General features: G+C 41.5%; 1 protein-coding gene across 1 annotated transcript in view; it reads left to right on the top strand.

Annotated features, from left to right (window-relative positions):
* jhy (junctional cadherin complex regulator) overlaps window positions 1–10316 on the top strand; it is a 38698-nt gene extending 28382 nt beyond the window's left edge. Inside the window, exons 6-8 of the mRNA XM_008113749.2 lie at window positions 3292–3372; window positions 7249–7374; window positions 9919–10316. Coding sequence (XP_008111956.2) covers window positions 3292–3372; window positions 7249–7374; window positions 9919–10125 — 414 coding nt within the window. The 3' untranslated portion in view covers window positions 10126–10316. The remainder of the gene's footprint in view (window positions 1–3291; window positions 3373–7248; window positions 7375–9918) is intronic.
* Window positions 10317–18425: the final 8109 nt, after the last annotated feature.

The raw sequence follows: 18425 nt of genomic DNA, 5'->3' as shown, positions 1-18425 counted from the left end.
ATTGCTTAAGTCGCATTGACCGACCGTCTGCGCAGGGTTCCATACTTTGCACTTTAACAACACAACAGTTCAATGCTAAGGCTTCCCGCCAAATGGTTTGTCATGTCACAGTTGGTTTTTATTTCATCTTGAAGCTGCTACTTTTGGAAAGAGTTATCAAATACACTTCTTCCTGGTGGTGAAGTGCATTAAAGTGCTGAGCTGCTGAACTGTGGCCCAGGCTGGAGAGCAGCTGTAATGAATCACTGCAATGAATCACTCTGACCAGGAGGTAATGAGTTCGAGGCACGCTCGAAGCCTATGTTTATCTTGTCTTTGTTCTATGTTAAAAGGCATTGAATGTTTGCCTATATGTATAATGTGATCCGCCCTGAGTCCCCTTCGGGGTAAGAAGGGCGGAATATAAATGCTGTAAATAAATAAATAACTTGCAGACCGAAAGGTCCCAGGTTCAAATCCTGGGAGCGGCTTGAGTGCCCGCTGTTAGCTCCAGCTCCTGCCAACCTAGCAGTTCGAAAACATGCAAATGTTAGTAGATTAATAAGTACCGCTCCGGTGGGAAGGTAAGTGCGCTCCATGCAATCATGCCGGCCACATGACCTTGGAGGTGTCTACGGACAACGCCGGCTCTTCGGCTTAGAAATAGAGATGAGCACCAACCCCCAGAGTCAGAAATGACTGGACTTAACGTCAGGGGAAACCTTTACCTTTTATATAAATCAGCAGGAAGTCAAATTACAAGTCTCCTTGTCCTGCAAATTTTAGTCATCAAGTCAATACTCCCCTCCATTTCCAAAAAAGTCAACTCAACGTCATTGAGTGATGTAGGGTTGGTTTGTTTGCTTGAGTCTATTCTCACCCTTCTTGCACCAAACCTGTGTTCACTTTCTCTTGGGTACTTGCCTCTCTCTTTTTGAGGTTGCATCCAGTTTCTGCACAGAAAGTATATTATACTAGTGTGACAGAATGGCTGAAAAACAGCTTCGTGCTCCCATGACCAATTGAAATGTTTTAAGACGCTAGCTTCTGGCCTCAAAGCAGACAGATTAAGCTGGAATAATTGTTACTGTGCACTGACTCAGTGGCGTTTTGTGGATTGCTGCGTGACTGCCCTTCAGAAGGAATTAACTGGATTAGATCTGTAACTGCAGGGCACATTTCCTTCCCTTTCTCTCCTCCTTATTTTCAAGCTGTTATCCATGTCCTTTTTGGGGTGGGGGCAGACAGGAATAATGGCCTTAACATGTCGCTTTCTCAAGACTTTCCCAGAGTCAGGCAGTAAACACAATTCATGATGCATCTTTGAAGACAGGTCCTCCTTCCACAATCCTCCCCAGGCCCTTCCAGACAGGATCTGGATCCCAGGTTTTCCATTTATCCCAGATTCCTTGGTTGTGGGGACTCATTTAATCCAGTTTAAAGCAGAAAACCTGGGATCAGATCCTAGGATCTAGGGCCGGTATCTCTCATCCTCCTGAAGGTTGATATTCTGTAATAAAGCCTTAGAAAAGCCTTTAAAACATGGCTATGTGCTCAGGCTTTTAACGAATAAAAGACAAAGACAATCCAGACTGATGTATGGATAAAGCACGAGGATATTGGATGAATGGATTTTAACCATGTGTTTTTTTATTTTATACTGTATTTAACTATTTGTAATAGATTTTATATGCTGTTTCTTTTAATGATGTGTCGGCATTGAATTGTTGCCAATTGTACGCCGCCCTGAGTCCCTTCGGGTGAGAAGGGCGGGATAGAAATATTGGAAATAAATAAATAAAATAATAAAAACTTGAATGGATTTCTAATCAGTGACATAAATTGTTCTAAGAGAAATCTAAAAGAGCACAATGTTATGGAAGGAATACTTGGTAGTAAATAATTTTAGTTCTGCAGAAGAAGAGTAGATTGACGCTCAAGTCTTCTTGATAGCCTTAGGGTTGCCATAAGTTAGAAATAAGCACCAAAGTTCAATGAGCAGCTTCTAAATCAACACCTCATGGTGTTCACTACGGTTAGAAAGAGTCTTGATGGGATTTGACAAATTATTCCTGGTAAGACATGCTAGCCTTCAGTACAGATGCTTTAGAACAATGGTTCTCAACCTGTAGGTCTCCAGATGTTTTGGCCTTCAACTCCTTCAATTTCTGGGAGTTGTAGAGCTTGGGCTGTGGTGCAGGCTGGAGAGCAGCTGCAATGAATCACTGCAATGAATCACTCTGACCAGGAGGTCATGAGTTCGAGGCCCGCTCGGAGCCTATGTTTGTCTGTCTTTGTTCTATGTTAAAAGGCATTGAATGTTTGCCTATATGTGTAATGTGATCCGCCCTGAGTCCCCTGCGGGGTGAGAAGGGTGGAATATAAATGCTGTAAATAAATAAATAAATAAATATATAATAATAATATATAATAATAAAACTTTATTTATATACCGTCCTATCTCCTCAGGGGACTCGGACCAGCATATCGGGAAACATACAGTCAGTTAAAACATACAGCAATTAAAACATTTTAAACATAACAAAGTGCATAAAACAGATAATCATACAACACATAACCAAACATTTAAAACCAAGTAGCAGGACTCAGTAAATCCGTATACAATTGCCAGGATACCTGGGGACCTACAGTTTGAGAACCACTGCTTTAGAAGAATCTAAAAGAAGGGAAGTATAAAACTACTGGATCATCTTGAGAACTTTTCCATGATTGGCTCTACAAGTTGAGAATGAATATTGTTATAATACTGGCAGTAGAACAGGATATCTTCCATTGCTTCAGATGGGCTTTAGTCCAAAACAGTGTTTTCTCAATGCTTATCTTCCAGATATGTTGGACTTCAGTTCCCAGAATCCCAGACCATTGACCAAGGCCACTGAGACTTCTGGAACACTAATATTTGGAGGTCATGGATCTAAATTTGAGAGCAGCTCTCCAAAATGCTGAACTCTGTCCCCAGAGTAGATCCAGAACCTTGGACAGCTCCTTTAAAGTCAGGACTGAAGCCAAAACCAAATTCATTGTAGATACACAACTATGAGAACCACTAGCCACCATTGGTCAACTAGTTGTTGCCTATCCTTATGAATGTTTTGGACTACAAGTACCATCAGTGGTGAGATGATGAGGTATATAGTACAAAATATGTGGAAAAGCAGAGGTTTTCCCAGCTTTGCTCCAGTTCTTTTGATTTATCTCTCTGTTTGTAATCAATTTTTTATTGGCATAGTCAAAAAAGAACAATTTGCTGTTTACATAAGAGGCAAAACTTTATTATAACTGTCCATTTAGGGTTCCAGGACAAAAGGCTACGTGAAGATGGATGTGAAGCTTGGAGGCCTTGGACCTGACTATGAGGGAATCAAAGAGAAAGTAAGTGGCATGTGTGGCATTTCAAAAGATTATATTTGTAACTGCTTGGCAGAGGGAATAGCAATGAGGGGCAGAAGAGGTTTATAAACTCAGACATGGGCTGGAACATTTATAACCCGCCGTCCAGGAGCAAAGGCCTGAAATATAGCAACAAAGCAGAGGTAAGGGGAAGGAAATTGTGGTGGATTAAACAATTTATATATTGTTTCAAAGTTTTTGCTTTGTTTTGCTCACTTAAAAGTCACTTGTTGCAAAGACCTGGATGCTATTTTCAGGTTGTTTTGAATTGTATCCTTTTAAAATTGCCATTGAGTTCCAATTTGGAGGAAACATGGGATACAAATGTAACCATGATTGAAAATCAGGCTCTTCCACACTGCCATAGCCCAGGATCTGATCCTGGATTATCTGATTTGAACTGGATTATATGGCAGTGTAGACCAGGGCAAACTTCGGCTCTCCAGGTGTTTTGGACTTCAACTTACCGGCTGTTAGGAATTGTGGGAGTTGCAGTCCAAAACACTTAGAGAGCCAAAGTTTGTCCATGCCTGCTCCAGATACTGTAGGCCTTGGCCCCATGATTCGTATACAACAACAACAACTAAACTTTATTTATATCTCCGATAAGGACTCAGACACATCATAAAGACAATTAATACATATACATAATACAAAATACAAGAAACCAATATAACAGCAATTAGCAAACATGTTTAAAATTCCAACCTTTTAAAACAATATAATGCCTAGTAGGAGCAATTGCAGATCGCTCCATTGAGTGTTTAAACAATGAAAGGCTATAACATATAAAATATATAAAACAGGATAATATATATATCCAGGATGGACAATAATGGAAGTGTCACCATTTTTGGGACTAAAGTGTTATATTTTGGGTTTTTATAGTGGGGGGGAAATAACATTTGCAGTCTCTATCCAAATGCCATATTACGGATATGATGGATTATATGCAGAATGTAGGCCCCCGAAGTGGTGCAGTGGGTTAAACCGCTGAGCTGCTGAACTTGCTAATTGAAAGGTTAGCAGTTGGAACAGCGGAAACAGGGTGAGCTCTCACCGTTAGCCCCAGCTTCTGCCAACCTAGCAGTTTGAAAACATGCAAATGGGCTCGGGCTGTGGTGCAGGCTGGAGAGCAGCTGCAATGAATCACTGCAATGAATCACACTGACCAGGAGGTCATGAGTTCGAGGCCCGCTTGGAGCCTATGTTTGTCTGTCTTTGTTCTATGTTAAAAGGCATTGAATGTTTGCCTATATGTGTAATGTGATCCGCCCTGAGTCCCCTTCGGGGTGAGAAGGGCAGAATATAAATGCTGTAAATAAATAATAATAAATAAATGTGAGTAGATCAATAGGTACTGCTCCGGCGGGAAGGTAACAGCACTCCATGCAGTCATGCCAGTGACCACATGACCTTGGAGGTGTCTGCGGACAATGCTGGCTCTTCAGCTTAGAAATGGAAATGAGCACCAACCCCCAAAATCAGACACGACTAGACTTAATGTCACCTTTTATGCAGAATGGGAGACCTCCCACAATTAAACCAATTTATTTGCAAAGACAAGGGTAACCAGAAGAATGCCCCAAAGGAAAACTTAATTGATTCAAAATCTATATCCTAATATCTCAGGTTGGCACATAGACATAAAGTAACAGTTAAACTTGATTACATCCCCTTTTTTGAGTGGCGGATGATAGCTCATAAGCTCCCACAGCCAGTGGCATGTTGACTGGTAGATTTAGTCCAAAAATGTCCTTTTCCCAAGCTCTGGGCCTTTTGCTCCATTTCCATTCTGTGTGGGTTTGTGACGTAAATAAATGTGTGTCCATCACATTCAGAGCGGATCACATTTTCAAGCCACGGTTTTCTTTTCGCCCCTCGGCAAAAGGTATCCATTAGTTGGTACTCACCTGCGGAGAATTCCAATTGCAGATAAGTACACCCAAGTTTATTCTCTTCCGGCTGGTTCAAGTGTGCATTACTTTAATGCAATTGAGCTGCCCCTGTGAATTCAGATGGCCTGGCTTTATCGCAGAAGGGGGAAAAATGAAAGTAAACACGGCGGAGCAAATGCATCGGCAGAGTAGCCGAATGCACATTATGCCCTGTTTGGAAGCATCAGGTATTACTGGGCCCAGAAGAAGATGAGGCCAATCATCCGAAAAAGACTCGGAAAGAAAACTTCCTCCCATCCTCACTTTACTGTAGGCAATTTTGAAACAAGTTCTAAGGATACATATGGTAGCGTTTTATCTGGGCTGCCTTTCCACCTTATTCTAAGGAGATAGCACCAATATAACAATGACAACCTAACAAGAGTTGAACTTGGATGTTTTAAAGCTGGTTTATTTTTCATTAGCCTCGGCTGTCTGCTGAAATTGAAATAAATAGACCCACAGCGAAGAAGCAATTTCCATAAAGCCTGCATTTTTGTTATCTATGCATACAAAATATTGATTTATTTTTATTTTCCGCCCTTCTCACCTTCTCACTCAGGGCTGATCACAATGTACATATACATGGCAAACATTCAATGCCATTAGACATACGACATATATAGACAGACACAGAGGCAATTTAACATTTTCCAGCTTCATGAGGGTATGCTCGATTCCGGCCACAGCGGGAGCTGCTGCTTCATCATCCACTATGACACCGAGTCCTTGATGGTAGTACTTCCTCATTCCTTTCTGCGTGCTGCTGGCAATTTTATGGTGCTGTAAATTAGTTAAATTAGCCTCCCTGCATAAAGCGGTACCTAAATTTCCTACTTGACAGATGCAACTGTCTTTTGGGTTGCTTAGGTAAACAACGAGCTAGGCTATTTAATGGTTGGGCACTCAATCCGACCTGGGCTTCGAATTCATGACCTCCCGGTCAGTAATGATTTATTGCAGCTGGCTACTAACCAACTGCGCCACAGCCCAGCCAATCTCTGTAGGAACTATGCAAGATAGATTTGTTACCTTGCATAGTTCTTATAGAGATTGGATTAAAACTGGTGGCACTATTGCTATTATCCAGATGAAAACAGTTTTTCCTAAAACATAGTGATCAATAACTCTAGTTAGGAATAGTTTGCCTGGAATTTGCTTTGGAAATTATTAATAATAATAATAATAATAATAATGATAATAATAATAATAACAACAACAACAACAACAACAACAACAACTTTATTTTATATCCTGCCTCCATCTCCCCGAAGGAACACGGGGTGGCTTACAAGGGTCGAACCAAGATAAAAACAGTTACAATATAAAACACATCAAATGAACAAAAACATGTGCAATTATAAAATCTAACATTAACATATACAGGTAAAATAGCAAACTTAATAAACATGATTAAAACACAGAAAAGTTATTAAAAAACGGACTGGATAAAGTGCAAGGTATGAATTTTCAAACATGAGGTAGCTGATAAAGTGCTGCAAATGTCTTGAATTTGAGTGAATGGTAAAGTATGTTGTACTTACTTTGCACAAGTTGCCATTTGAACACAGATCTAGACAAGTTTCCTTATTTTTGAATATATTTTCTGATTGTATATTAAATTGTTTGTTTCAAATAATTAATATTTTTTTTTAAAAAAACTAGAGTTCATTTAACACCTTGCTAACATAAAAGCTCACCAACCCATGGTTTTTCTTAAAACAATATTTTAAAGTAAATCAGGCTGAAAAATTGTGATTTGACTATTGCTCTCCACTGAGCTCCACGCTGCTGAGCCAAGATTTTAAAAACCCAGTCCCCGGCCAATTGCCACCAGTTTGTCCACTATGCTTCTCTCTCCATTTATTGCCAGGCCTCACACTAATATCAGAGGTGTTAACCCTCTGTTTTCTTTTGACAGTCTGAAAAGATAAAGCAGCAAAAGGAATATGCCAAGCACGTTAAGGAGCACAACTTGAAGAACATTGCAAGCACACGCAAAACACTGGCAAAACCAGAAAACAAATCGACCCTGTCGAGGAAAAAGGTGAAACAAGCTGCAAAAGAAATAGAACTCTAGAAAAAGGGAGAGAAGATGGGGCTAATCAGACTTTTTTTTTCCTTTCGCTATTATCAGAACACTGTGTTGTTCTATACAACCTGGACTTTTAAAGCCAGAATACCACTGGCTAATGGTTGCATTTTTTCCAAAGCCCATGGCAGTTAAAATGGTGTCGAAGAATATATCCACACCACACAATTGTATCACTTTGATACTAACTGTCATGGTTCCCCAAATTTGTAGTTTGACAGCTGTTCGAGGAGGTACGGTTCAAAGAATTTTAAGTATCCCATCCCAAACCACAAAGTCCAGGAGTCTATAGAAAGGAGCATTGACAGTTAAATCAGTGAAGTCGGTGGCCACAAGTTGCGGTTCCAAAAAAGTATATTTTCCCACTTCTAGTTCTCACCACTGCGTTGCTATCAAGTAGAGTATGGAGATGACATGGAAGAAAGTTTTAGCATTCTTCCCACCACTTGAAAGAGACAAAACTTTGTCAAGTGTGAGTTTTCCAGGCTGTAAGGCCATGTTCCAAAAGCATTCTCTCCAGACATTTCACCCACATCTATGGCAGGCCTCCTCAGAGGTTGTGAAGTCTGTTGGAAACTAGGCAGGTTCTTTATTTATTGTCCTGATTTTAGAATTTTTTTTTAAAAAAAAATACTGGGAGCCAGAATGGAGAAAACCATGAAAATGAATAAAATCTGGCTACTAGTATTTTACAAACTTTAAAATCAGGACAGTAAATAAAGAGCAACACTTTGAAAACAGGGAATTCCAGACATGAAACAATCAAGGCCAGCTAATACCTCCCAACAAAGGATTCCCCCAGGCAGGAAGCAGCTAGACTTTGAAGCTGCAAGCCCATTCAGTGCTAACCAAGCTGGTTACTTGTAACATTCACACTTGCCTCAAACAGACAAGAGTTCTTTCTCCCACCCTGGGCCTTCCACAGATATATAAAGGACTCCCCCAGGCAAGAAGCAGGCAGGTTTTGAGGCTGAGAGGATATGAAATGCTTATCAAGCTGGCCAATTGCAACATTCACACTTGCCTCCAAGAGAGAAGAGTTCTTTCTCCCACCCTGGGACTTCCACAGATATATAAAGGACTCCCCCAGGCAGGAAGCAGCCAGGTTTTGAGGCTGAAAGGACATTCAGGGCTAATCAAGCTGGCCAATTGCAACATTCACACTTCCCTCAAAGAGAAAAAAGTTCTTTCTCCCTCTCTGGACATTATTCCACAATTTCCACAGATATATAAACCCCACTTGCCTAGTTTCCAACAGACCTCACAAACTCTGAGGATGCCTGCCATAGATGTGGGTGAAACGTCAGGAAAGAAATGCTTCTGGAACATAGCCATACAGCCCGGAAAACTCACATCACTGGGTTGTTGAGAGTTTTCCGGGTTGTATGGCCATGTTCCGGAAGCATTCTCTCCTGACGTTTCACCACACCTATGGCAGGTATCCTCAGAGGTTGTGAGGTACATTGGAAACTAAGTAAGGGAGGTTTATAGTTCTGTGGATATATAACTCTGGTGGCTCAGTGTGTTAAAGCGCTGAGCTGCTGAACTTGCAGACCAAAAGGTGCCAGGTTCAAATCCCGGGAGTGGAATGAGTGCCCGCTGTTAGCCCCAGCTTCTGCCAACCTAGCAGTTCGAAAACATGCCAATGTGAGTAGATGAATAGGTACCGCTCCGGCGGGAAGGTAACGGCACTCCATGCAGTCATGCCAATGGCCACATGACCTTGGAGGTGTCTACGGACAACGCCGGCTCTTCAGCTTAGAAATGGAGATGAGCACCAACCCGCAGAATCGGTCACAACTGGACTTAACATCAAGGGAAAACCTTTTACCTTATAATTACTTTATATATTTTTGTTGACAATGGCTGTGGGTGGCTTCCATATTAACAGTCACTGGATGACCAGCCTCAGTTGACATTATAACTCTATCCTGAATTTTATTAGGTCCCTTTTATTTCGGTGTTTATGTTATTTTTATATTGCTGCTGCAGTCCTCCCCACCAATGAAGTCGACTGAATTGCACTTGGTGGTTGATTGATATTACTACTGTTGTATTAACTCTTGTTTTATTGTCTTACTGTGTTTTATTTTTATTTTTATTGTATATTGTTCAATGTATTTATGCTATTGTTTTTGTAAATTGTGCTATTCGGGCCTTGCCCCATGTGAGCTGCCCCGAGTCCCCGTGGGGAGATGGTGGCGGGGTATAAATAAAGTGTATTATTATTATTATTATTATTATTATTATTATTATTATTATTATTATTATTATTAACGAGGTGTGGAATCTATTCCTCATTTTAATCCAAATTTTAAATGAGTTATCAGAACTACCGGTAGTGAGCCATTTGGGGGAATGTGTTTCAGCACCTTGGATAGTTCCATGAAATTTTAGAGTCGGCCTAGGAGCAAATTTTCCACCGCCCCTGCCATTGTTTGTGGATCTGGTTTTCACAGGAAAGCTCAATGAAATCTCTTGTTTTTTGTGTCTTTGGAGGCCCTGGAGTATGCCAAGACCATCCCCAAACCCAAGCTGTTTGTGTCGAGGCCACCGCTGGAACAAGAGCCCAAAGAGGAAAGACATTTGGCCCGCACTTTAAACGGAGAGAATCTCCCTCCCATTGTGTCTCTGGAATCGCTGCAAAACAGGCACGAGAAGGAGAAGCAAGTCGTAGCAGCGTTCAAGACCCTCCATATCGTATGAGTTGCCCAGTGTTGTGTTCCCTAATCTGGACACGGAAAGCGGGATCCAACATCTGGACCGTTGGAGGAGAATTGTTTAATGATGAGCCTCATGAACTTTCAAAACAGAATAATTTCCCACATTGTTTGCACAATCTCACTTATTTTTTTGGTCAGATTTTATTGTTGATAATAAAAGAGTTTAATACGGAATGGCCTGGCTCCGTTTCTTTCCTTCGAAACAATATTTTTGGGATCACAAGTGGGAAAATCTCATCAGCTCAAGGAGCGAATGCAATTTCTTTGAATATTTTGGAAGGCAAAAAGGAAAGGACACAAAACATGAATGGAATAGGAATATGAAATGAAAGAGAAAGATACGGATAGGCGGACAGACAGACGATGGATCAACAGTTGGACAAATGAACAGATATATAATCTGGGAAACAACCAAATTATGACAACAATTACAGCACTTTGATTCTAATTTAATTACCAGGCCTGTATCTTATGGAATCCTGGGGCCGGGCTGTGGCGCAGCTGGTTAGTAGCCAACTGCAATAATAATAATAATAATAATAATAATAATAATAATAATAATAATAATAATAATAATACATCACACAGTCCTAGACACTTGGGAAGTGTTCGACTTGTGGTTTTGTGAAACGAAATCCAGCATGTCTATCTTGTTTGCTGTGTCATACAACATCGTTGTGTCAATAATAATAATAATAAAACTTTATTTATACCCCGCCACCATCTCCCCGTGGGGAGAGGCAGAGGTCCAAACAACATAGAACAAAACATAAGCAACATAATACAAATCACACTATAAAAAGATAAAACAGTAATACAATATATCAATTAAGACAAAAATACAGGATAAAAAATTGCATTTAAAACACATAAATGGTAAAATCGTAATAAAAACGGGATAGATTATTAAAAACCCTCTGGGCCTGATTAATCAGCCCCAATAAATCACTATGATCAAGAGGTCATGAGTTCGAAGCCAGCCCATGTCGGAGTGAGCACCCAACCATTAAAAAAAAAGTCCTGCTCGTTGTTGACCTAAGCAAGATACTTGCATCTATCAAGTAGGAAAATTTAGGTACTGCTTATGTGGGGAGGGCTAATTTAACTAATTTACGACACCATAAAAATCGTCTAGTAGCGTTTGGAATGAGGAAGTATCCATCAAGGACTCGGTGTCACAGTGGATGATGAAGCAGCTTCTCCCCCTATCTATATATATAAAGGGGTAATGAAATTTCGGCCTAGGACAAAACAACAAAACTACACATCCCAGAAACACTAATCTTGGCAGCACAACCCCTCATCCATGCCTCTACGTTCATACAACAACAACAAAAGAAAAATAAAGTCCTAATTAAAGGGAGAGGAAGAATTGCTTTCATCCAATTGCTGCCAGTTAGAAGGCTAAGCTCCGTCAGGTATTTCCCATACCACCATACTTCGCCACAGCAACGCGTGGCCGGGCACAGCTAGTTTATTATAATTTTTATCTATTAAACTATTTTTACTTTGATTTTGGTTGTAAAACATGATGTCTTTGGTGCTTAATTTGCAACATCATAAAGTAATTTGACGTTTAATAGGCTTTTTTAATAGGTTTATATTGGAAACCGCCCTGAGTCCCTTTTGGGAGAGAGGGCGTTATGCAAATAAACTTGTACTTACTACTTACTTTTTCCTTAATCCCTCCTTATTATCCAACATTTTTGCTTATCCAACGTTCTGCCGGACCGTTTATGTTGGATAAGTGAGACTCTCCTGTATATGCAACTGTATTTCATCCATTAAGAGCCATTCCTCCAATCGAAAACAAACCCACCGAGGTGGCACCACTTTGAAGCATGTCTGATTATGCTCCTAAAACATGTTGTTACTCTGATTAAAAGTGATAATCCCCCTCCTACGAAGCTCGAGAACCCATTTTTTAATGAAACCTTTAGAAGGGTATCAAAGAGCTATTTGCTTGCGTCTAATATTTTAATTAGATTATATTTCCAATTTAACCCATTACACGGAGCGAGAGAGGGGCGCACGAGCCCTTTGATGGGCTGCATTTCCAGCATTTAGCCCCAGATGCGACAGGTAATGAATGCCGGACCTTTTCGGTTTAATGAGCATTTCTGCCTTTCCAGCCTGACTCTCTTTGTATCTCCTCTTTGGTGATTATTATTATTGTTATTATTATTATTTTCCGGAGATACAGAATTCAGTTAATTGAAGGAGTCTCTCATCACCTCACATTAAGGGCTCTAAATTAGCATCTCTTTTCGGAGGAGGAAATGCAAGCGGACATTTTTGCTTTGATCTGAGGATTTAGTTGAAGTAGGCCATGCTCCCCTGAAAATGAGCTGATGGCCAGCTTACTGGGTGGAAATGCAAATGCGGCCATGTGTTGGAAAATACTTAATGTCTTAATTGATCACCCTTCGGTACCATATCTGCCTTCCTTGTGGCTTGTGCATCATTTGAAATGAGTATAAAGGAGGTAAACAAAGGTTGTGTCTGTTAAGTCACAGTAATATTATGCATATATATCCACCAAAATATTGACACGTAGCAGTGTAGTGTTTCTAAAATAGATATTTCAGGATTAAATTCTCACAAGTATGTGTTCATATAACAAAGCAGTTTGAGTTTTAATTACTCTGCTGCTTAAAGCATATAATGCAGGGTTAAGCTTTTACTCATACAGTAGAGTCTCACTTATCCAACATAAACGGGCCGGCAGAATGTTGGATAAGCGAATATGTTGGATAATAAGGAGGCATTAAGGAAAAGCCTATTAAACATCAAATTAGGTTATGATTTTACAAATGAAGCACCAAAACATCATGTTAGACAACAAATTTGACAGAAAAAGTAGTTCAGTACACAGTAATGCTATGTAGTAATTACTGTATTTATGAATTTAGCACCAAAATATCACAATATATTGAAAACATTGACTACAAAAATGTGTTGGATAATCCAGAACGTTGGATAAGCGAGTGTTGGATAAGTGAGACTCTACTGTATATGCATAAGTAATCATATGCATGTTTTATTCGTTGACATTCATAATACAGTAGAGTCTCACTTATCCAACATAAACGGGCCAGCAGAATGTTGGATAAGTGAATATGTTGGATAATAAGGAGAGATTAAGAAAAAGCCTATTAAACATCAAAATAGGTTATGATTTTACAAATTAAGCACCAAAACATCATGTTATACAACAAATTTGACAGAAAAAGTAGTTCATTACACATTAATGCTATGTAGTAATTACTGTATTTATGAATTTAGCACCAAAATATCACAATATATTGAAAACATTGACTACAAAAATGTGTTGGATAATCCAGAACGTTGGATAAGCGAGTGTTGGATAAGTGAGACTCTACTGTATATGCATAAGTAATCATATCCATGTTTTATTCGTTGACATTCATAATATCATTATTTAGCCTTCGTTCTGTGTTAGTGGGTGCCTTTTGGCATATCTATTGTTTTTTGTCTGTTGATATTTATGTAGGAATGAGAATTCAAGGAGAATATAGAGTCTCTGCAACCCAATTGGCCTTAAACCTGAAGAAGGGCTTGAACCAAAACAAAGAAGAAGAAAAATCCGGGACTCTTTGTCGTGCATCCCTTTAAGGACACAACAAACATTTCTCTTATCAGAGACTTCCTTCATTTCTACTTACCAACCTTCTCCTCATATGCAAAAAAGAAAAAGAAGACAACTACTTGCAACATACTGTGCAATTATAATATTGTTATAACAAGTCGCAAAAGAGTGAATTGAACTCTAACTACAGTAGAGTCTCACTTATCCAACATTCTGGATTATCCAACGTATTTTTGTAGTGAATGTTTTCAATACATTGTGATATTTTGGTACTAAATTCGTAAATATAGTAATTACTACATAGCATTACTGCATATTGAACTTCTTTTTCTGTCAAATTTGTAGTATAACATGGAGTTTTGGTGCTTAATTTGTAAAATCATAACCTAATTACATGTTTAATAGGCTTTTCCTTAATCCCTCATTATCCAACATATTCGCTTATCCAACATTCTGCTGGCCCGTTTATGTTGGATAAGTGAGACTCTACTGTACATTTATTATTTCACTCTGATATTATTATTATTACATTTGTTATTTTCCTGTATTTATTATTATTATTATTACATGTATTATTTTACTCTATTATTACTAAAAGGATACATAAGCACATTTACATTGAAGAAAATGAGAATAATGATTGGATCAGAGTTGGACAGTCTTATCTTAAATTTGAGCTTTATGTAAATATTGTCACGACCCAGGCTACAGAGCACCAATAACCATACGCAGAGGCCAGATTCTATCTAATATCTTTATTAAGGAAATATATAAGGTTAATAAAAACAAATGTAAAAGTTAGTTCAGAAGCGGACCTTTCAGGAAAGGTCAAAATTAGTCCAAAAAAGCAATGTCCAATAAGAGATATTATGGTCCAAAGTTGTAATCCAATAACCGAAACACTCACTTTGCCAGGCAAAGTGAGGGGAGATGACAAGGTCCTTTAGTCCATAAACTTGAGCAAGGCTAGGAAATAACTTGATACTTGAAACAAGGCTTAAAACGTGGAACAAGGTAACTAGGAACAAGAACAAGGTCCGTGGAATAACTTGGTAAAATCCGTGGGACAAGGCAAGGATTGGTCCTGGGAAGCAAGGCAAAGTCCGTAGATAAACAAAGGCTGGGAAGCAAGGCGAAGGCTGGATAGCAAGGCAAGGCTTGAGCAGGAGCGAGGCTTGAATCGGAGCGCGCTGTCCAGACACAACTCGCTCCGTAGGCTGACGAATTGACTCCGCGAAGTTACTACGCGGGTAAAACACCTATATAGAGTCTAACTTTCCCACCGAAGCAGTTCTCTGGGAATCAGAAACGAAAGCTAAACTCTGAGACCAGATGTTAAACTCCTTAAAGATTCTCACGAGAAGCAGTCTTAATTGGCTACATTCTTAGCTGCAATCCTCGCACTCCTGCGCGAAGCTGATTCCAAACTTCTCTGTTGTTTACAAAACTCCCGGCGCAAGAACACGGGAGAAGTAGGCTCTGGGCTTGTTTGACATACTTCTGGGAGACAACTTTCTTGCAGGTGCAAGGTTCCCAGATCTGCCTGGGAAAGATCTGGCTGAGAGGAATCCAGTTCAGACTGGGAAGGTAAAAAACCCAAGTTTTCATCTTCATCAGGAATTACAATGTCCTGAGCAGGACTACAAGGCCCATGGGTCATCACACTATCCCCCTCCTCAAGGCCCCTCCCAAACTGGGGACCTCTCCCCGAGGCGCGAGGTCGCGGCTTGGCGGGATAGGTCTGATGGAAGCGACGGGTTAGCTCAGGAGCATGGACTGTGGAGGCGTCTTCCCAAGAGCGTTCCTCAGGGCCAAAACCCACCCAGTCAATGAGATATTGTAGGCGGCGGCGGTGAAAGCGAGAATCCAAAATGTCCTCAACCTCGAACTCCTCCTCCCCATTCATCAAAACAGGAGGGGGGGCCGGTTGGTCTGTATCAGGACGCACACCATCCGCCGGAAGGAGCAGGGAACGGTGAAACACTGGGTGAATGCGCATTGAACGCGGAAGTTGGAGTTTGAAAGTCACGGGGTTTAATTGCGCCACCACTGGATAGGGGCCAATGAAACGGGCATCTAACTTCCGGCAAGGGCGGTGGGAGGGCAGAAAGCGAGTGGACAGAAAAACCCGATCTCCTACCTTGATTTCGGGGCCCGGCTGGCGGTGTTTGTCAGCGTGGTGTTTATAGTCCTCCTTGGCTTGGTCCAGTTGCTGGAGCAAAAGTTGTTGCACCGCTGTGAGTTCCTGCAGCCAATCCTCTGCTGCGGGAACTTCTGAAGTTTCAATGACAGGGGGAAAGAAACGTGGATGGAAGCCGTAGTTTGCAAAGAACGGCGTTTCTTTTGTAGAAGCTTGAACTCCATTGTTGTAGGCAAACTCAGACAGTGGTAACAGAGAAGCCCAATTGTCCTGTTGGTAGTTTACATAACAGCGAAGATACTGCTCCAAAGTGGCATTGGTGCGCTCCGTTTGCCCATCTGTTTGGGGATGATGAGCTGAAGATAAGCGAGAGTCTATGCCCAATAGTTTTTGTAGCGCCTTCCAAAAACGAGAGGTGAATTGAGATCCACGGTCTGTGACTAAACTCTTGGGCAATCCATGTAGTCTGAAAACATGTTGAAGGAATAGATCCGCAGTCTCTTTGGCCGTGGGGAGGCCTTCGCAGGGAATGAAATGGGCTAACTTGGTGAAAAGGTCCACCACCACTAAGATCGTGGTGAATCCACAGGAAGGTGGTAGGTCAGTGATGAAATCCGCAGAAATTATTTCCCATGGGCGAGATGGGGTAGGAAGGGGGTGTAAAAGCCCTGAGGGCTTCTCCCTTCTTATCTTGGAGCGCTGGCATACTGGGCAGGTGTTGACATATTTTTCCACATCCTTGCGGATCTTGGGCCACCAAAAATCCCTTAGGATCAGATGCATGGTTTTAAATAGTCCGAAGTGTCCTGCTGGTTTGCAATCATGACACAGACGAAGCGCTTTTTCCCTGCCCGGTCCGGGTGGGATATAAACATGATTTCTATAGCAAAGCAGCCCATCCTTAAGCGAAAAGGGAAAATGCAGACCTTGGCGAAGTTGGTCCTGCGCCCAGGCATCTGCTTGCTGACTAGCCCTGATTTCTTGAGCACAGAGGGGTCCTGGAGTAGAGGAAGTTGAACCAATGGGAATGGATTTGGTGTTCCCCACTGTGAGCGTGGCAAAGTTCCCGGGTTGTAATAGTTGGGATTCAAAGGTCTCCTTGCGTCCTGCAGCGTATTCCGGTTTACGTGACAGGGCGTCTGCTTGCTTGGTCTGGGCTGGGGTCACATAATGAATCTGGAAGTCGAAACGTTCGAAGAATAAAGCCCAACGTTGCTGCCTCTGATTTAGTTTGCGGGCAGTTCTTAGATGTTCTAGATTACGATGATCAGTGTGGACTTCAATGGGAAATTTGGCCCCTTCTAGCCAATGTCTCCAAGTTTCAAAGGCTGCCTTTATGGCCAGTAGTTCTTTTTCCCAAATGGTGTAATTCCTCTCTGGTGTGGTTAGTTGACGAGAGTAAAAGGCACAGGGATGGAGGTGATCTCCCACCGGTTGTAAGAGTACAGCCCCAATTGCCACATCAGAGGCGTCCGCTTGCACCACAAAAAGGGTTTCAGGATCTGGGTGCTGTAGAATTGGCTGGGAGGTGAATAGTTTCTTTAGTTGCTGGAACCCTTTCTCTGCTTGATCAGTCCAGCGGAAAGGCTGCTTTCCACGGATGCAGCTAGTGATGGGGTCGGACCAGCGGGCAAAATCTGGAATGAACTTGCGGTAATAGTTCGCGAACCCCAAGAAACGCTGCACCTCTTTCTTGTTAGTTGGCGCCCGCCATTCCAATACTGCTGAAACCTTGGCTGGATCCATGGAAAGCCCTAGAGGCGAGATGCGGTAACCAAGGAAATCTACCTCTTGTAGATCAAAGGCGCATTTTTCCAGCTTGGCATAAAGTCCATGATCCCGCAATCGTTGTAACACCATTTTGACGTGGTTCTCATGTTCTGATTGTGATCTAGAAAACACCAAAAAATCGTCCAGGTAGATTATCAAGAACCTGTCTAGATAGTCCTGAAAAATGTCATTGACAAAATGCTGGAACGTTGCGGGAGCTCCGCATAAACCGAAATTCATAACTCGGGACTCGAATAATCCGAATTTGGTCTGGAAGGCGGTCTTCCACTCGTCCCCTTCCCTGATGCGAACTAAGTTGTAAGCCCCCCGAAGATCCAGCTTGGTGTAAACCTTGGCTCCTCGAAGCCGATCCAGTAGATCCGAGATTAAGGGCAGGGGATAGCTGTTCCGCTTGGTGATATTGTTCAATGCTCTGTAGTCCACCACCAAGCGTAGTTCCCCTGACTTCTTCTTCACAAACATCACTGGGGAGGCGGCTGGGGATTGAGAGGGTCTGATGAATCCCTTGCGAAGGTTTGTCTCTATGAATTCCCTGAGAGCTTCTTGCTCTGGTTCAGTCAGGGAGTAGAGATGCCCTCGCGGGATCGGGGCCCCCTCCACCAAGTCAATGGCACAGTCATAAGGTCTATGTGGGGGTAATTTTTCGGCTTCCTTCTCATTGAATACATCCCAATACTCGGAGTACTTCTTTGGCAAGGTGATGATGGGCTCGGTGTCTGTGGCATGGCAGACCTTGGCTACG

Source organism: Anolis carolinensis, unplaced genomic scaffold (assembly GCF_035594765.1).
Source record: "Anolis carolinensis isolate JA03-04 unplaced genomic scaffold, rAnoCar3.1.pri scaffold_8, whole genome shotgun sequence".
Taxonomy (NCBI): Eukaryota; Metazoa; Chordata; class Lepidosauria; order Squamata; family Dactyloidae; genus Anolis; species Anolis carolinensis.
Note: the sequence above shows the minus strand (reverse complement) of the source record. Positions and strands in the feature narration are given on the sequence as shown.